The sequence below is a fragment of the Melanaphis sacchari genome, unplaced genomic scaffold (assembly GCF_002803265.2).
Source record: "Melanaphis sacchari strain LSU unplaced genomic scaffold, SCAv2.0 Contig111_pilon_pilon, whole genome shotgun sequence".
In the NCBI taxonomy this organism is placed as follows: Eukaryota; Metazoa; Arthropoda; class Insecta; order Hemiptera; family Aphididae; genus Melanaphis; species Melanaphis sacchari.
In genome coordinates this window covers 652,420-673,801 of record NW_020270431.1, presented here as the reverse complement: position 1 = coordinate 673,801, position 21,382 = coordinate 652,420, and the positions used below count along the sequence as shown (strand labels likewise).

Here is a 21,382-nt window from a genome sequence, read left to right as displayed (position 1 = left end):
AAGTTTTTGAAAATATTTATATCATAATAATTACAACATTTAAACAAGCCCAAATTATTTTGTCTTCCTTATCCAATATATATTTAGCTGTCCCTTTATATTTTTAAACTAACTTGTACTTTTATCTACATTAATTTTTTAACAAAATCACTCAGGTCATGTCTGGGTATAATATTTACGTAAACGCATTGCATCTTTTACCGCAATACCTGCAAAAAACTATCGTGCAAGGAGCTGACTATTACACTAAGCCTGCCCAGTACTCTAACCCTTATTGTGACGACCGGTTACCGCAGCAGTCACCGCACTTCTGCTTCCTAATAACACCGTATGATGTACAGTGTATACAAAATACAAATTTACAATGTTCTACAATAACAAGCTATAAACCAAAGCACGACCTGTATCAAATATATAATAAACGATTTATCTCCCTCGTTCCTTATACCCTTACGTATACGTATATTATATGTATCATATACATATCATCTTACCACCACCCTCTTTCACGTGTGTTCATAAACATACATATATATATTTATTTTTATTTTTTCGGTAAACAGTTATATAATCGTACGCGTACGTTATTTTTTTTCTCCTCTCTCATATTATTTTCTTTTCTCGCTCCCCCATCCCCCTAGTGAACATACTAAATATATACGTATATACACGTCTTCGCCCGTTAGGTTGCCGTCGAACAATCAATTTCCTCGTTTGCGACCCTACCCGCAACCGAAACGCACGCACGCACGCACGCACACGTGTATATACGCTGCAGGCACGCACGGCGCGTACACAGCGCACAGTATTTAAACGCTGCAGACGGTTGACGCCTGCGGCCGGCCGTCGCATCGGTCCCCGGCGCGAGAGGGGTGGCTTGACGAGACGGAGCGGTGGGTGCCCCCTTCGAAGTCGCGACGAAAGCTTCTTTCCGCATATCTCATCCGAAGTCCGACGACGACGCCACACAATATCTGACGCCGCAGCTGGCCGCCGCCGGCACACTCAGACCACGACGCCGCTACATTACATGTACACCATATTTATATACGTATATACTGCACACGCAAGACGGTAGTCGCCGCCGCCGCCGCCGCCCGCCCGGCTCTTTTATCATACAACAACGCCGCCGTCGCCACTGACGTTCCAAGGACTTCACCGCCGCACGATCGTCCAGTATATATTATACATATATATATATATATTTATATGTATATTATGAATACGGTCTATTGCGGGGGACTCTGAGACGCCCTCAAAACACCGCCACTACGGCGTTTCTCTTCCGCCGTCATATCGTTCTTACCCCCCTACCCCCCTCTGTCTTACCGTAACAGTATTAATATACGATAATGTATATTATTATATGTTACGATACTTACCCAGAGAGTATTATTTTATCGACGAGCGATTTTTTTGTCAATTCGTCGTTGAAGCTATATATATATATAGTACGCACCGTATTAAACGGTTTGTAAAATACCTATCTATACATTATATATACCATGAGGTAGGTAGGTACACCGTGTACGCCGCAAAAGTGTAAAGCGCGACGCGCGACGAGTGAAACGATAATAGTAGTTTTTAGGTAAAACGATAAAATGCGAAATAATTCAGCACAACCGCGACGCGAATAGTGTCTTTAACGTACTCCTCCGTGATGGTAGTACCCATTACCTATAGGTATAGTTCCGTCTTGAATATTATAGGCGCAACACGTGCTGCACGTTTTAGATGGGTAATCTCTTATGGCTTTTCGTCTAAAAGTACCTAATCTGTGTTCGGATTAAGGATTTTTAGGATAATTATTTAACTTTTTATCGAGTTTTGCGTATATAAAATAATGCAGTTTAAAAATGCTTGTAACTTAGTGGCGTATTCACAGCCTTACAGGGTAGACCGACTTGACCCGGCCTTACCCAATTTTCATTTGACTGTTTAGTTTTTCTTTTTTTTTTTTTTTTTGTCACAAGTAAAAATTTTATCATTAATATTATTAATATTTATTATTGAATATTATTATTATTATACCGCTGATACTACAGTAACTGAAAACAATATAAAAAGGTGCTGTGGATCGTTACACATCTATGGCGGCAATACTATCACTATCAGCTTATAAGGAATTGGAAGGTTTATTCAATGTCTAAATGTCGTCTTGCAACGAGGTACAAATTATTACAATGCCACTGTCACTTGAAATAAGAATGAAGTTATATTTCTTGGTATTTAATTAATATTAAAAATGGTTTGCTTTTTTTTAATATTCTTAAAATAAAAATTAAACCATATTATAAAAAGGATAACAGCCAAAATTAAAAACCCAAAAATTCACTACTTATATCCCACATATTAGGACAAATCTTTCCTAATAGTTATAAACATACTACAGAACAAAACGAGCCTACCTAATTATTTTGTGCTGGACACGCCACTAATGTAACTTATGTAACTGTTACTAAAAATTGAACTAGGTATCGTAAAAAAATCAACATACAGCAGAAATTATGTTTTTACCATTAATTTTCATTATAGATCAGCTTAATTTTATTTTAAAATTAACGAAGCTAAACGTAAACTGCTGAACGTACATTTTCTATGTTATGCATATGTAAGTATGTAACATTATAATACCGTCATATATAAAATTGGACATAAAATAAAAACAACAAATGCGAGTGTAACATTCTCATAATATGGTCTAATTTAGATCTTCTATAGGTTTTATGACAAGCTTAATGTTTTTGAAATATTTATACGAATATTAAGATGGTATTCGGATAAATCCAACCAAACAAAAAATTTCATTCAATTGTTTTGTACATCATATTTTTTTCAAACTTTTTAGCAACTTTTCCTTCATACTTTACCATACTTGGGACTGGCCAACAGTGAATTTTAACGATATACAAAATTTATTAAATTGGCATATTTAAAAAGTTGATTTGAAGGTATAGTTTTTTATTGTTACTATTTTATATTTATTTATAGATTATCACATATGATTTTACTAATTTATTACACTATTTACTATTTCAAAAAACTAAATTATAAATTATGAGAAATGCCACGTCAAGATTTGGAGCCTCTTGGAACTTAAAACAAATAGACTATACTTGCATTTTAAGAGTTAATAACGTTTCTTTTGCAGTGACGCATTTTCCATTCTCCGAATAAAATCTTCTATTTTCACCCTTGTCAAATTTTTTTCTTGCTTGAAAGCATTAATTACTTTTCAAATAAAAGAGTATGCGGCATGAAGAAATGAGTATAAAGTACTGTACCATCTTTCAAGGACATTATTTGTTTGACTGTTTGAGAGAGATTTTCAGATACATTAGTGAAATAATTCCACATAGAAAAAGGAAACAGGGGCTACGCTGTCGTCCACGTCTGTCTATAGACGCCTCAGCCAAGTATCCTCGAAGTAAATGAGGAGAGAAACAAGTTATGGTTCATTGTATTCGTAAAATTTACTTTGTTAGAAAAATCAGTTATCTTGAGAATCTTCCTTACTATTATTATATCATATAAACAGCTTTTCATCTATTGTGAGCTAAAATGTTTCTAATATTATTAAATCCGGACAGGGTACACTTCTCAGGGGCAATCTTGTATAATGCCTACACTATGTATGAAGAGTTTCAGTATTAAAATAATAATTTTTACACTGCCCAAAATGTTCGGGTATTGTGCATCAGCGTTAGGGCATTGTATAATGCAGTGACTTTCGACCTTTTTTGTATGACGACACTCTAATTTAGATCCATAAAATGGCGACACAGGAGTTAGGTACTCATTTACACAAAAAAAAAATTAATTCGTTTTGGGTACAGTCCATTTTTGCCTAAATAAAAAAAGTATATTTTTTCCGACAGCCCATTTGCGCCAAATTTACCTGCGTAAACATTTTACATTAACGAACTGGTTAATTTGTATATTTAAAAAACGTCATGTACTCGTGTCTGTAACGTATGAAAAAGTTCTATAGATTTTAAATATAACTGCAACATGTAAGCGTGTGGCTGTCGAAGAAATAAGTATTCGACCTAGGAAAATTATTTTAACTGAAATGAATAACTACATAATTCAGATTTTGCTATATCTGATGAATGATATGTATCTCAGTATCTGCCATACAAAAAAGTATTTACCATGCTCGTAAAAAATCTCTTTCTTTAAATCTTAAATCTGTGTCTGATGTTCATAAAGCATTAATCAATTTACATTTCACTACTTCTAAAAACAAAGATTAAAATGTGTATTATTAATTATAATTTTAAAAAAATTCGCACAATTGACTATGATTACCAATTTTTTTTTTTAAATATTTATTTACTAACTGTTTATTACCAATTATTTAAAATCATTTTTATTATTATTTATTAGTTATTACTTATTATTTTTAAAAAATTCATACAATTAAATATTATTTAAATAAAATGGTATTGATCATTATTTGAGGAAAAAGAATATTAATTTATTATAATAAATTATACCAGGTAAATTTGGCACAAATAGGTCGTACCCAAAACAAATTAATTTTTTTTGGCGTAAATGGGCGATGCTCAGTGACAGTACACTCAGGCCCAGACTGGGAGGATACCTGTCTATTAACACAGGCGGTCCATAAATACAATATGAAAACAAATACCTTTTTTTGCTCATTAGTTGTTTAATAAATGTTGTTTATTTTAATATTAGTACTTCACGCAATACATTTGAACTTACTAGGCGACACACCAGTTGAAAACCATGGGTATAATGTATATAACAATGTCTGAATTCCCTACTTCGGCCATTACATATCGATTAATTACGAACTGTGTGTTTATTTTTACTAAAAATTATACCTCGTCAATGTAAAAGCTATCCGATATTTTTTGTCACGTGATTGAATAATATGCTACTAAAACACAACTATACATAAAATTACAAATGATCTTTGGAAAATGTACTAGTTATACTTTGGTTTTCCACTTGATGACCAAGATAAAGCATGGAAACCGCATACTATACGTAGTTATTGTTCAAATAGATTGCGTGCCTAGTTCAATAAAAGAAAATTGTCTATGCAACTTTCAATACCAATAGTATTGAGGAATCAGTAAACAAAAAATCATTATAACAATAATTGCTACTTATGAACTTATGTAATGTAAATATAGCTTTTCGAAAAAAAAAAATGAGTATAATACTGTTCACCCTAACCCTGTTCCACAACTACACCAGTTATACCAGTAATTTGTTTTACCTATTCCAAAACCTCCGAAAGAAAGTCTTAATTTTATTGTGGAAGATATGGAATGTGATCAAGATTTATTTGATGATAAACAATAAACATCCAGGAGATACAACAGACTACACACCCGATGGAGATAAATCATCTCCAGAAACGTTTAGTCAAGATAAATTAATTAGAGGTTTGAGCCTAACTAAGTAAAAAGCAGAACTTTTGACTTCTAAACTCAAACAAAAAAATTTGTGCTCACTGCTCAAGTATTTCGTTAGTCATTACTCGTTACCGAAATAAAAATCTCGAGTTGATATCATAATTTAAAGTATGTATACAGTTTTCTTTATTAAAACATTATTATCACAAGACTTAGTAGTATCCGATTAGCTGGTTGTAGATGATCTACTGCACAACAGTAACCTTCAACCATGTATACCAATTACCAATCGTACCATTCGATAAGTACATTCAAAATAATTACACATTATACAATGTGAAATATGAATTATGAATATGAAAGTATCACTTAATGTCACTGTTGTTACTAAGTACAATATTTATAAATTTCAAATCTGCAGTGATCTAAAAGTTATTGACATGCTTATGAGCATGCAAGAAGGGTTCACTAAACTGATGTTTTTTGTGTAAGAAGGATTTAGGATAGTTATGCAACAGTCTACAGCAGACCATTAAACAAAATTGAAATCAACGAGTTTTATATGAGCCTGGTATCAACTCCTCTAATAGATCCACAAGATATATTTTTACTTCCACTACATATAAAACTGGGTTTAATGAACAATTTTGTGAAAGCTATGGCCTTATGGGGATAAGATAAATTCTAAAAAATTTCAGTAGATACCTCTAAATACAAAAAAAAAATATCCAATGATAAGTGTAGTTTAATTGAATGAAGGTATACATTCATTGTACCTCAAATTAGAGAACTTGTAAGAGACAATGATTTTGTTTGTCATTATATAAATATAATATTATATATATTAATATGTTCCAAGCAAGAAGCATGGTAAGCTTTTATATAATGGACTTATAAAAAAATTTTTATGTGAAAACCACAAAATACTTAACTACAAGGATAGAATTCAACATTTATTATAAGCATATAATAAACTGAAATGTCAAATGTCATTGAAAATAATTGTTTACATTGGAACCAAGATTATTTTCTGGAAAACTTAAGCGCAGTAAGTGATGAACAAGATGAACATTTTCATCAAGACATCGAATTAATAGAAACTCATTACCGGGGATTTTAAAATGAATGAGTGTTGGTTATACTACTGGATATGATATCAAGATTTAAAAATAAAAAGCACAAAAGTAAATCATTTTTCACATTTTGATATTTATACACTAGGTATTTACTTTTAATTTAATTATTTTTTTGAATTAATATTTAGAATAGTATATTCATTTAATTTTAATCATTGAAACAAATCAGGTAAATTAAAATTATATGAATATTTAATTAAGTAATTTGAATTCAAAATATTTTTATTATATCCATAAAAAACTGAAATAACTATAAGTATAATCACTTAAGATGATAAAAAATCTAATTATAAGTTTAAAATCAATACAAATAATTGATTTAGAAAGTTTTTACTCAACTTTAATGACTTAAAAAACCTTGTTTGATAGACCACTAAAGCAATAATCATTATCAGTTTAATTGCATAATTTATAAATTAATTGGTTGATCATTGAGAGTCAATGTAGGTATTACGACTCTTAACGGGACAGGCGAATCTAATTATTGGTTTTATATGTGCTACATGTCCACCTTTAGCTATTAAAAACAATAAAAATGATTAGATTTTCAACTATGGTTTTTACAGGAAGGTTTCTAGTAAAGAATTTGATCTAGTTTTTAATCTTGAGATTAAAAGTAAAATCCCAAAATTATTGAGAACATTAAAAACTATTTTTTGATAAACCAATTTTGTTAAAAATAAAAAATGAATAACATTATTGATAATTGAAATTTTCATTGATTAATAACAATAGTATTTTTTTAGGTATAATATAATTTTCAAAATTGTTGGCCCTTTTTTAATCTATTTAAAATATTTATTTTTTAGTAAAAAATTGAAAAGTTAGTTAATACAAGGGAGCCTAGTGTTCTGTAAGTTGATAAGTTGTTAAGAAATTATGGTCACATTTTTTATATAAGCATTAAAAGCTCAAGCTTCTAATGAGATTCATCAAAATCATCAAAATTTGCAAATTATATTGTAATTATAAATTTATAAAATGTTTATATTCATACTTAAGATTTGAAATATAATACAAGGTTCCTTACACATTTGTTTAATAATAATAATTGTTCTCAATAATATAATTTATTCAAATCATATTTAAAAATTATTTTGAATAATAAATCGTATATTATTCTTTGTTAATTATTAATTAGATGTGGCAACAAAATTGTCAACTTCACATTCTATAAGGTGAAGTAAATTTAACCTGATCCAGAGCAAGCACACATCCTTTTGGCCTTTTATTAGTGAATAATTGGTCATTAGAAGATTACAATTATATAAATGAAAGTGCCCATAATGGGTTATGTAATACAATATATACAAATTTTAACACATTACACTTGTATTTATCACTTATCTGCATTTCAATATAATAATGTATTATTTACTTAAATGGATGTCATACCCCCATGTGTTATTTCTATCATGATAATGAAAAAAATAACAAATTTGCATTAAACAGAACCCATTTTAGGTTGTTAGCTTAAATATAAGAGTAAATTTGCCTATTATATCAAACTTAAAGGTAAGAATACAACCTAGAGTATCTCATAGGCTTTTATTGATATTATCATTTTAAAGTGAGTTGCTTGAGTAGGGAATGACAACCTTTTAATTGTTATAAATATTATAATACTGTTTAGTTTTTAAACATACCTAAAACCAATGATAGTAATTATAGTACCTAATTTGTATGAAAAATGTATAAGTAAAAAAAGAAAAAAAGTGCAATATAATATTTCCTTATCAGTTATTATTTATATTTAAATATAAAACAATTAGAATTTCATACAGAATTCAATTTAACACTCGTCAATGTACAAATTCATTAATTTAATAATCCAAAATAATAAATTATAATATGGTACATAAAAATATAAGTGATACATTTTTAAAACCATTTAAATACTTATAATTATAAATAATGTAAGGTTTCTAATATTTTTTATTATAATATACTTTTATATTACATTTTTTTGATAACTAGATAATGCTTGATATCATGTAGGTAAACAATTTGATTTATCAAATTTGATTATGATAATATCATAAACATTCATGTACAAAGCATGATTATGAATTCTTTGCATATTAACAATCAACTATGATTTATAACCAATAATATGTACATATTAATCTTAATAGTTTTTGTTAAACCCTGGACTAAAAGAATATTAATTAACACACAAAAAACTCTTTTCAACGATAAGTCTCTGGTATACACATCTTAATATTATATCGAGAAAAAAGATAATAATTTTTTTATTGGTAATTTTATTATATTATAAGTATTATTTATTCTCAACCTAATAGTTTTAATACATTGACTTATATTGAGTTTGTGTTGGTGATTTTTCTGTAAAGAATCTTTTCAACATAAATACTTGCATAATCGCGACTAATAATATTGCAATAGTTTCTGTAGCTGACCATAAAGCTACATGATGATTTAAATCTTCAGCACGTTTACGACTTTGAGCCTCTTTTAATCTATGGTGAGTTTGATAATCAATAATTTTATTTAAGTATTCATGAATATCTTGAGATGTTGATTCCATCTAAAACAACATAATAAAATATTTATAATCTATATTATGATTAGGTCAAAAAAGGTGTTTTAAAAGTGTACCTGAGTCATAACAGTTACTTGTTCTCCTATACCAGGCAAAGCGTCTTCCTCACCAACTTGTAAGTCCATATACACAAGCTTGTGCGAGAAAGTTGAGAACTCATTGCTAAAACAAATGGCATATGGTCCACTCACTGTTGCTACAAATGTGTGGCTGTCAAATTGTGATTTCACTTGTCTGTATAGAATTTCTTTTAACGGAGACTCGATTATAACATCAACATCGTATTGACCACCAGTAACAACCTACAATTGGAACAAAACACAAAATGTATTACAAAATTAATGTATCACTCAACTATTAACAGCCACTTACTTGGTATTCCAACGTGACAGATGTATTTTTCTCTATATTCTCATAGTAACAATCCTTTGCTTTGTCCTGAAGTTCAAAAGTCAACTCAATTGAATTTACCAAACAGATGCAGTGCAATGAAAATAAAAATGAGAAAAGTAAATTCTTTTTTGACAGTATCATTTTTGCTGTTGTTGTATAGCTGTTACAGAGTGAAACATTTAAACTGCTTACACTTGTCACTTCGTCGTTCAATGTCACGTTTATATTGTTTTATTTTTAATTATACTTTTTTTATCTGTTCAAACTTTGAAATTAAAACATTCGGCGAGATAATTGTAACGCTATTGATAATGTGCAAACGAATCGTTGACGTCATTGATTGCTTACGTGTTCTTTGATTGGCGGTGGCAATGCAGTGAGAATAGAGTGATAACCATAGACCTGTAATATAATCTATTGTAAATCCATGGTGATAACATATTAATAATATTATACTAAATATTTTAAAATTTATAACCAACCATTTCTTTATTACCGTGGTTTACAGAGCTTGTATCGCGGTGAAAAATAATGATATTAAATAATAAAAATATATTTGAATAACATTTTTACTTAAAAAATGTATTTCTATATTTTCTCTACTGATAATTTCTATAGTTCTACGAGTCATTTTTTTCTCTTTTATCAAATTTATTTATTGTATTACATATCTCATCAAAAACACTTCGTTATAACTCCGTGTAAAAAAATACTAAAATAAAAAAAAAAAAATGTAGTAATGATTAAATCTTTAAAAGACGTGATATAATATGTAAATTAAGTAAAATGCCATTTTATAATATTACAAATACCTAAGATCAATATTTTAATGTTAAACACTTAGTCAACATATTGTTTAACTATTTGGCAGACGTATAACTATATAAGTATACTTAAATAAATATAAATAATTAGCCACTATAGTATTTTTCATAATTATAATACTGTATAAACAATATGTTGACTAAGTATTTAAAATTTTGATAAGCGGCGGATCGGGGGGTATATATATATTTCGTTGCGTACGCAAAATCAGTCTTAAAAATACTTAAACATTTTTGGTTATAACTTGTAAACCGTTTAACCAATCTGTTTGCGAGTTCCCCTGTTCCTATCTGCACAATATTTCTAATCAATTGATACCTCATACGACATTATATGTTTAGCCGTTTTCCCTGTAGGGCTGGACAAAGGATTAACATAAATTAAGACGGGTTTTCAATGGTAAAACTCTGGCTTCTATTATTATACGTTAGTGGCTACTACGCTATTTTTTTTTTTTTTACTTAGCTTCGCGCCACTACCGTTGCACAGGATAATATAAATTGTAAATAAAAAACAATTAACTTTAAATGTAAGAAGGAAAAATCTCTTGGTAAATTCTTCAGAGTGTGCTTAACATTTGAAAATTGCGACATAACTAATACTTGGTAGTGGTAACAAGCTAGTTTTGAAACACTAAATCAATTATCATACTATTCATACTTAGTATTAAGATTAAGTACATTTCTTAAATATTTGTGACTAGATTTATTTAAAAAAAAACTAAGACTGATACCTAACTGATGCTGTACGTACCCATTATCAATATTGATTATAAAAAAGTTAATCATTTTTAATGAATACAGTTTTTAAAAATGTAAATTAATGTTTATTTATGACTTCAATTTTTAATAAGTAGTAGGTACAACATTAAGCAGTTCAGTTTTCAGTTATTCATGATAGGTTATGACAACCTATAGTTTATTAAGTATTCTTGAGGAATCTTGATGCTAAACGAACTTGTTTTTTGATAATTTGTCTTTTGATTTTCTGTAACCTTACAGAGTACGTACAAACAAATTAATAAATTAACATTAACTTAAAAAATTGCTAATTCTTAAGTTATAGAAGACATTGAAGGTGTAAATGAAGTTTTATTACAAAAAGAAGCATTTTTTAATTTCAATACTAAGCCAAATCGACTTTATTACCTAAAAATATAGTTTTTTGATATACCTAGCGACATAATATTTATATCTTAAATTGTAGAAGTACTTAAAAGTTTGGAATTTCGTTGTTCATGCTAGAAGGTAGAAATCAGAGAAAACAAATAAATAATAATACCATTGTCCATCACTGTTCATCTATAGGTGTATATCGTATATGGAGAGTGCTAGGGGGTGCTTAGCACCCCTAGTTCCCTATAAAATGTAATTCAGTATTTCACTAATCATTTAAAAATTATTGTGATTCATTGGGTTGAAATTTTTTTTTCCATTACAAATAGACATTATGTAGTTTATGAATTCACGATTAAAAATGTATTGTATAAATGCACGTTTTATTGTTTCAGTTTTCGTCTAAACGTTAAAAATAAACAGAAATCATATTATCATTATTATCTTATATTACTTTATATTTTTATCTTACGGTTCATAGTTGACTACAAAATTATGTTCTATTTATAACTTTGATTATTAGCTATTTGGTTTTTACTAATATTTAAACTGCGGGTTACGCTGAATTTATTATACTCGTAGAATGGCAAATAATATTAACAAATAACAATCATATAGACGATTTGATTCGTTGCTATTTACATTTTACATGCCGGGAATGATTTTACCTATTTTTAAGTTACGCATCGGTTTGGATCAAGAAAGATTAACTAAGCTATTTACTCTGAGCATTGAAAAAAATCTTACCAATGAAATAGATGGAAAATTCATATTGTAAACATTTGCAATATCAAACTGAAAATTAATCATTGTTTAACATTAATTAGTGATTACACATTATTATTATTAATACATTTATAATATAAATACTTTTAAATATTTTTTAAATTTTTAATACTAATCATAAAAATTTTAAATTATTATAGTATTAAGTAGGGCGTAGGCCCCACAGTCACCACAGATCAGTGTACAATTAATAATTATTTCAGCATTCCTTAAATAATAAATTCACACCCTATGGCCTATGCGCAGCTCGCGCTTATTATGTCCATCACAATTATTCACATTATTCACAAATTCACAATAATACCAAAGCCCAAAGGTACATAGAACAGCCAATACTAGTATACTACAGTACTACACTCCATTATTCCAACAGAGAAAATTTTATATTTAATTCATCATGTGTTCATACCAACTTAAAATGATTGCATTTTACAACACTGTCTATAGGCGGTAGAGAGAACACTGTCTAATATGTTTTCATTTTGGATACTTTTACCATGGTTTTATTTGCAATACGTGTTATCAATGTTAATTTTTAATTATTTAATATTTATCAGTGTTAATATTTATTATAATATCGTTTACTGTTCTGCACTGCTGCTTAGTATTCGAGTTATCGCCTATCCAATCGATCTTAATATCTGTTGACGAGTATAAAATAATGTATATCGTATAGCAAATAATAATTAATATTATTTATTAATTATATATATATATATATATATATATTTATTAATTTACATCTATAATAACAATAATAGTATACTACACATTATTTATAGTAAGTTTCTGTGTATAACTAATTACAAAAATTATCTGTTTTTGGTATTTTTTTTTTTTATAGTATTTACAAACATAAGTTATTTTGTTTTAAAATTAAATTTGTATTCGATAACAGATTGCTACTGACGCACGCCCCTCTAATTCAAGAAGATAAGTTTTTTGGTACACTTGTATTATTTACAGTACTGGTAAGGTAATTTTGTACTTGCATACTCTTATTTTTCAATAAAATTTTAATTCTAGATAAAATACCATTAAATATATATATTTTTTAGAAAATTTAAAATATCAAAATGACTGACAGCAAATACTTTACCACCACGAAAAAAGGTGAAATATTTGAACTGAAATCTGAACTAAACAGTGACAAAAAAGAAAAGAAGAGAGAAGCTGTAAAAAAGGTAAAAATGTATACAATAATACTATTAGGCTTACATTTTATTAAATATTTTATCTAAAAATTTAATTATAAATAGATTAAAATTGTTATAACAGACTGGCATTGTTGGTTTGAATAATTTTAGCCATCAAGATTTCAAATTTGAATTGGTACTAGCCTATATTAAAATGAATTGTTTATTAATTTATTATATTTTATGTAAAACAATTTATTTTACAACTTTTTTGTAAACATTTATTTCTTGTATTTATGTGTAAATAGATACATTTTAGAACACTAATTTTTAATGTTGGAGTATAGTTTAGTTAATAGATCAAGTTAATACTTTAAAGGGTCAAAATTTCCAACACTCTTCAAAATAATCAGGAAACAATTCTAATTTTCTGTTGTAATTATAAAATGTATACTGTTATATTTTTATTCACAAAATAGTTTGACTCATTTTGTACTAAGTATGACACAATTTCCTACTTTTTTCTTAGATTTAAATGTGGTCAACTTTTTTGTATTTAAGTAAAAAAGTTTAATAATATTTAACAACTTTATATTTATTCTATTATAATATATTCTAAGTGTAATGTCTTATGATTTCTATATAGTAAAGTTACTTTTTTTTTTTTTTTGTTTATCTATTGACACTTTTTTGGTCTTCAATGGTGTTTTATATATTATGTATTTTCATCATTAATTGTTTTTCTATTTCATTGCATCTATATTTATAAAGTATACTTCCTAGGTGTATAACTTGTAAGGAATATTATTTATATTATTAAAATTAATAATGTAGACTTTAATGGCTTAGATTTTAAATAGCTTGCCGAGATAATATAACCAATAATTTTGGAATCCTTGATGCACAAAATAAATTAAAGTTTACTCTATTTTTATTTGTATCTTATGATAATTATCAAATATATAAATTGAGCTTAAATTAACAAATTAAAGTCATATATAAATAGGATTAAATAAACAACCTATCAATCTTCAGTATTATATTGAATTACAATCAAAGATTTTGGTAATTCAGTATTGTGATTTAGTCCATTAACATATGAATAATTAAATTAAATTATTTAATTTTGATTCTTAGAAAAAAGTTTATAAATATTTTATAGATTTATTATATTTACTTAGAAATTTAAATGTAATTCAATACCTTTATGTTTTAAAGTTAAAGAATTGTCTATTAATATCATTAATAAATAATTGTTAGTTGATTTATTTTTTAAAAAGTTTTACTATTGATAGTATAATTAATTTTTTTTTTATGTTGTAAAAATAATTATTAATGAATAGAAAACTTAAAAAAAAATAGAAAGTTTTTATACAATAGCCTATTTTATGCAGATTAATATGTAGAAAAAATATTAAATATAATTGAATTAAGAATAATCATTTATGCGATTAAATTTATTTAGAAGTTATAATACTTACACTTTTGTTGTTATTTTGGTAGGTTATTGCGTCTATGACAGTTGGTAAAGATGTGTCCGCTCTATTTCCTGATGTTGTAAACTGTATGCAAACCGATAACTTAGAACTGAAAAAACTTGTTTATTTGTATTTGATGAATTACGCTAAAAGCAATCCTGATATGGCTATTATGGCTGTCAATACGTTTGTTAAGGTAATATTTCTCACTATTTCTCACTATTTTACATATAGTTTAAAATTGTCTTTATTTCTCAACAGGATTGTGAAGATCCAAATCCATTAATACGTGCTTTAGCAGTGCGTACTATGGGTTGCATCAGAGTTGAAAAAATAACTGAATATCTATGTGAACCATTGAGAAAATGCTTGAGAGATGAAGATCCGTATGTACGCAAAACTGCAGCTGTTTGTGTTGCTAAACTTTATGACATAAATGCTCAACTAGTTGACGATCAAGGATTTTTAGAACAATTAAAAGAACTTTTATCTGACTCTAATCCTATGGTGATAATATACTTTTATAAAAATTCTTTATCTGAAAATAACTATAAATTTATTAATTTTTTTCAAAAAGGTGGTTGCTAATGCTGTTGCAGCTTTATCTGAAATGAATGAAGCTAGTATAACTGGTTCTCCATTGATTGAAATGAATTCACAAACTATTAATAAACTTTTAACTGCATTAAATGAATGTACCGAATGGGGTCAAGTGTTTATTCTTGATTCATTAGCTAATTACAGCCCAAAAGATGATCGCGAGGCTCAAAGGTAAATATTAATTTAAGTGTACATTTAATTAAAGCTTATTGATTTAATTATATATATCGTTTAATAAAATATTATAACTTTAGTTTTGTACTATAAAGTAACTTGTTTTTCAAAACCTACATACTTTAAACTTTGAAGTAATTAAAACCTTTTTTACTTCTGTATTCCTAAGCAATATTTAGCTATGTTGTACCCTAGAAATAACTTAAACTTTTTTCGTATAATTATTCTAAAAAATATAATTAAAAAGGTGGTAGGTAAGTTGATACCATTCTACTGTACATTAGGTGTAGATTGGGTCACTACTATAGACGTGTTAAATTTCAATTCAATTATATTCATTGTTTATGAAAAACGAATCTGAGCAGATTGTTTTTAAAAAAAATTCTATTTTTTGTAAAACCCTATTTTTGTTTAATTTTGTTATTTAATTGTTGTTTTGGTTGTTTTTTTTTTTTTTGAAATAAAAAATTTCTACTATTTGTGTACTACCACAAATTTGACGGTAGCAAAATATATGTTAATAATTTTTAGTATATTAGATCTCATAGAATTAAATAAATGTGTATGTTATTAATATAAATACACAGTTAATTTCTTAATGTGACATTTTATTTTGTTTTAGTATATGTGAAAGAATAACACCCCGATTAGCTCATGCTAATGCAGCAGTTGTTTTATCTGCTATTAAAGTGTTAATGAAACTAATGGAAATGTTACCAACTGATTCCGACTTTGTTACTACATTGACTAAAAAACTGGCTCCACCACTTGTTACTTTATTATCTACAGAACCAGAAGTAATATATATAAATACATGATAATGTATTGTATGCATTTAAAATTTAACTAATAATTATGCATTTATATTTTATAGGTTCAATATGTTGCACTCAGAAATATTAATTTAATAGTGCAAAAGAGGCCTGATATACTTAAACATGAAATGAAAGTTTTTTTTGTTAAATATAATGATCCTATTTATGTAAAACTAGAGAAACTGGATATTATGATACGCTTAGCATCACAAGCAAATATAGCACAAGTTCTTTCAGAACTGAAAGAGTAAATTATTTTTTTTAAAAGCTCATTATTTAATTTGATCTGACTTTTAATTTAAAATTTGTTTAGATATGCCACTGAAGTTGATGTTGATTTTGTACGCAAAGCAGTGCGTGCAATTGGTCGATGTGCAATTAAAGTTGAGCAGTCTGCTGAACGCTGTGTATCTACACTGTTGGACCTTATACAAACAAAAGTAAACTATGTAGTTCAAGAGGCAATTGTTGTTATCAAAGATATATTTAGGAAATACCCTAACAAGTACGAAAGCATAATATCTTTATTATGTGAAAATTTGGACACACTTGATGAGCCTGAAGCAAGAGCATCTATGATTTGGATAATAGGAGAATATGCTGAACGTATAGATAATGCTGATGAATTATTAGAAAGCTTCTTGGAAGGTTTTCATGATGAAAATACTCAAGTACAATTGCAATTATTAACTGCTATAGTTAAACTGTTTTTGAAGAGACCTACTGACACTCAAGAATTAGTACAACAAGTCTTAAGTTTGGCAACACAAGATTCAGATAATCCTGATTTACGTGATCGTGGTTTTATTTACTGGAGATTATTATCCACTGATCCAGGTGCAGCTAAAGATGTAGTACTTGCTGAAAAACCACTGATTTCAGAAGAAACTGATCTTTTAGAACCAACTTTACTTGATGAACTTGTATGTCATATTTCTAGTCTTGCCAGTGTATATCATAAGCCACCAAATGCATTTGTTGAAGGAAGACCAGGATTACGAAAATCTTTACCAGCCAGGTAAAGAAATTATAAATATGTATTCTGTTTATTACAATATACTTTATAGTGAATACTTGACATGCATTGTTTATAGAAATGAAAATGTTTCTGCTAGTAATGTTCCTCAAGCTGCAGTCATACCTGCCCCACAAGAGTCGTTGATTGGAGATCTTCTTAGTATGGATCTGACTACTCCAGCTGTTGTTTCCACGTCTGTTCAACCGCCTTCTGTTGATTTACTTGCTTCTGGTTTGGATTCATTATTAACTACATCTGACTTACCAGCAGCTTCATCATCAAATACAGGTTTGCTTGGTGACATTTTTGGATTCACGCCAACACCAGTATCTTATTCTCCTCCTAAACAACTTTGGTTACCAAGTGAAAATGGTAAAGGATTAGAAATTATGGGAACATTTTCGAGAAAGTATGTTTTAAAACAAATATATAATGATATAATATAAATTACATGTCTTATATTATTTGATTTCATTACTATTTTTCTAAGAAATGGTCAAATTAATATGGACATGACTCTCAAGAATAAAGCTATGCAACCAATGAGTGGATTTGCTATTCAGTTGAACAAAAATTCGTAAGTTTTATAAATAATTTAAAAATAAAATGTACATAAAAAAAATTTTCACTTCTTTTTATTCTATTGAAGTATATTCAAAATCATTTTTTTTACAATCAAAGTCATTAGAGATCAGTCTATAAAAATTATCTGAGCTAATTGATTTGATTACTAAATTATAGCTATAATCACAAATTATTACATTTTATTAATTGTTTAGATTTTATAATTATAATTCAAAACTTATGAAAATTGTATTAATAATTTAAAAATTTAATTAAAAAAGGTTAGTTACCATTCTGCTATACAGCAGAGTAAGACATTATTTAAATAAAATTTTTTCTAAATTATTTGATAATATTTTATTCGAATAATTTTCAGTTATTTAATTTGAATTAACACGGTTTACTTAACACTTTAAAAGATTTGAATAAATATTTATTAGTGTAATAATAAATAAAATTTTGCACAACTCTGCTGTACAGTAGGTGTCAAGGAAATTACTTGTAATGAATATGTTAAATTTGAATTGATTGATAAAAAAATAATCACACATTTTTTACTAATAATATTACATTTGAAAATATCATAGTGTGTAAAATATAATAATATGCGTAAAATTGTTATGCCCTTATGAATAACATTTTTGAACTACAACAAAATAATGAATATTGTTATCCAAATTTGAACTCAAAATACCTATACGAAAAATGATGCTTTTATATATTTTTTAAATTTTTTGTTTTTATTATGGATTTTTTATAAGGAACTTTGTATTGAATTACCAAGCCTTAAATATAAAAATTGTATATTTTATACATTTTCAACTGCAAACAGGCTTTTACATTTTTGTAAATTTAGTCATGTGTTAAATTGCAATTCATTTAAAAATAAATTTTACCAAGGTATTTTAAATATTTTAATTTATCTAGAAAAACAACTGCGTGAAATCCTATATACAATTTTTAATCGTTTTTACCCCAACTTTTTTTAAGATTTATAAAAATGGAAAATTTTGTCATATATTTAAAAGAATAATATAAATATTTAGTAAATATTTCAAGTCTATGGTTGTTCTTTTTTTTAAATTAACAAAGTATCATGAAAATTTAAATTTTAAATGTTTATAAAAAATTAAGTTTCTTTCTACTAGTTTTTTTTATATATTTAGGTCGAAATGCTTAAAATAAATCTTATATTACATTTTAAGATCTTAATTATAGAAAAAAAATGTTTATGTATTTCCAACTATAACATAATTAGTAAATTTTTGAGATTTATACAAATTTTGTCAAAATTCAAGTTTTAAATAGTTATAAAAAATATTGTGATTATAAATTTTAAATATTGTTTAATTGATAAGTAGACAACTTATGAGGAGTTTGATATTAAATTTTTAACAACTTCTACATTAATTTCTCAAAAATTGAATTTGCAATTTTAATTCTTGTTTTCTTTAACTTTTTTATTTTGGTTTTTCCCATTATATATTTTTTTTTAGGAATTTTTGACCCCTTCTGTCCATATTACTACCAGAAACTACTTACATTTTTGAATAATCACTTTTACAGCCCCAAAAGGGTGGTTAAGGTGAATAAAAAGAATATTTTATCAAATAAGTGGAATGGTGGAAAACATAATGTTTTATGATTTATTTAAAGTTTTATTCATTAAATTCAAACTAATATTTTATTATTTGTTTAAAATCTAGTAGTCTCTTAAATTCACGTGATTTATTTTGTTTTTTTTTAAATTGAAATGGTATCAGAAAGTAAAAAAATAGACTAATTAAATATCACTTATATATATAATTGAAAAAGCTTATTATTATATTGGTCATACAATAATGTCAATAAACATAATTATAAAACCAAGTACATATTCCTCACTTTGCTCAGAATTTAAAAATGAAAAGTTTATACGATCAATTTTATGTAAGTCTGAGAAAAATGTAACTTATTCAATAAGTTAATAAAAATTTTACATTTGAACTTTTAACTGTGATTGAATATTTGATTTTGCTTTATATTTTTTGTTAAACATGATTTAAATTGTATTAATATTTATCTATATTGTTAGTTTTGGCTTGGTACCATCTCATCCATTACAAGTATTAAATCCATTATTACCTACAGCATCTTATGAAACCAGCTTAACTCTGGCAACCAATGGACTTGTTCAACGAATGGAACCCATAACTAATCTCCAAGTATAAATTAATTTACTATAACAAATTATGAAAAAATAAATAAATATTTTTAATTTATAACTATGTTATAGGTGGCAATAAAAAATAACATTGATGTTTTATATTTTGCTTGTATTGTACCAATGAATGTATTTTTTATCGAAGATGGTCAAATGGATAAAAGAGTGTTTTTAAAAACGTGGAAAGATATACCTGCAGAAAATGAAGTGCAGTTCACTTTAAAAAATGTGCTTTGCAACACAGGTATAAAATAAATTCAATAATTGTATATAAAGTAGTATTTGATTTACATTAAACTATTTGGCTAATATTTTTGTGATATTAAATTGTATATGTATAATTTTTTTTACTATCCAGTTATTTTCTATATTTTATTTGTATTTAAGTTTCTTACTATTTTGTTCAATATAATTATTATAATTATTGTTTATATATTAATACTTTTCAGAGGCTATTGTTTTGAAGATGTCACAAAATAATGTATTTACAATAGCTAAAAGACATGTTGAAGGTCAGGACATGTTATACCAGTCATTAAAGTTGACTAATGGCAATTGGGTGTTGAATGAACTTAAAATTCAACCAGGAAATCCAAACATAACTGTAAGTATTTTAAATTATATTATTTTTCTTCGTGTTTTAAAAAAATTGTACTGTATATTGTTTTACATATGAAATATCTAATATTTTTTTATAATAATTATTTTATAACTTTTAGAAATAAATTCATATTTCAGCAAAATAAAATTTAAAGTTTTTATAGTTTTTTGTTCTAATTTTAAAATTATTTTGTTTTAGCTATCACTAAAATTATTAGCTATGGAAGTGGCCCAAGGAGTCTTCCAAGCGTATGATGCTATTCTTCATTCATAGAAACTTAATGAGTTGATTCCAAGTAATTGTATAAGTTTTATAAGTATAAGTAGGTAGTCTCATAAGCTTTCATTATGATATATATAATAAAGTAAATTAATTAAAGTATTAGCTACCTATTTATTTTTTATTATTAATATATGAATAGTAAATTAAAATTTATTTATTTCAAAATTAATTTTTTTTTATATTAGCAACATTACAATATTATTGTTGATTTTTTTTCCATTATGTATTTTGTTATTTATACATGCAAATATTATTTAATTAAAATAATATTAATATTTTTTTTTTTTTATAAATATTTTT

General features: G+C 26.7%; 2 protein-coding genes across 3 annotated transcripts; one reads left to right on the top strand and one right to left on the bottom strand.

Moving 5' to 3' along the window:
• Window positions 1-8,501: 8,501 nt before the first annotated feature.
• LOC112603818 (transmembrane emp24 domain-containing protein 3) lies at window positions 8,502-9,802 on the bottom strand. The gene is made up of 3 exons (XM_025352586.1): window positions 9,465-9,802; window positions 9,149-9,394; window positions 8,502-9,077 (listed from the first exon to the last, which is right to left on the bottom strand). Exons 1-3 carry the CDS (start codon window positions 9,624-9,626, stop codon window positions 8,835-8,837), a joined length of 651 nt encoding a protein of 216 aa, XP_025208371.1. The 5' UTR covers window positions 9,627-9,802; the 3' UTR covers window positions 8,502-8,834.
• Window positions 9,803-13,287: 3,485 nt separating this feature from the next.
• On the top strand, window positions 13,288-21,192 carry LOC112603823 (AP-1 complex subunit beta-1). Of its 2 annotated transcripts, none has more exons than XM_025352594.1 (13): window positions 13,288-13,395; window positions 14,851-15,021; window positions 15,087-15,332; window positions 15,403-15,596; window positions 16,222-16,396; window positions 16,474-16,661; window positions 16,728-17,432; window positions 17,530-17,841; window positions 17,923-18,009; window positions 20,071-20,200; window positions 20,272-20,443; window positions 20,649-20,803; window positions 20,999-21,192. In XM_025352594.1, the coding sequence occupies exons 1-13, from the start codon at window positions 13,288-13,290 to the stop codon at window positions 21,071-21,073; spliced, it is 2,718 nt and encodes a 905-aa protein (XP_025208379.1). In that variant the 3' UTR covers window positions 21,074-21,192. The 2 variants fall into 2 exon arrangements, with proteins under 2 accessions (XP_025208379.1, XP_025208378.1); XM_025352593.1 differs by having other exon boundaries at window positions 17,509-17,841; window positions 20,999-21,191.
• Window positions 21,193-21,382: the final 190 nt, after the last annotated feature.

Coding starts and splice junctions, on each gene's coding strand:
- LOC112603823 (XM_025352593.1), top strand. CDS start 13,288: ATGACTGACAGCAAATACTTTACCACCACGAAAAAAGGTGAAATATTT. Junction 13,396..14,850: donor AGAGAGAAGCTGTAAAAAAG/GTAAAAATGTAT, acceptor TTATTTTGGTAG/GTTATTGCGTCTATGACAGT. Junction 20,804..20,998: donor CAGGAAATCCAAACATAACT/GTAAGTATTTTA, acceptor ATTTTGTTTTAG/CTATCACTAAAATTATTAGC.
- LOC112603818 (XM_025352586.1), bottom strand. CDS start 9,626: ATGATACTGTCAAAAAAGAATTTACTTTTCTCATTTTTATTTTCATTG. Junction 9,395..9,464: donor CTGTCACGTTGGAATACCAA/GTAAGTGGCTGT, acceptor TTCCAATTGTAG/GTTGTTACTGGTGGTCAATA. Junction 9,078..9,148: donor AAGTAACTGTTATGACTCAG/GTACACTTTTAA, acceptor ATGTTGTTTTAG/ATGGAATCAACATCTCAAGA.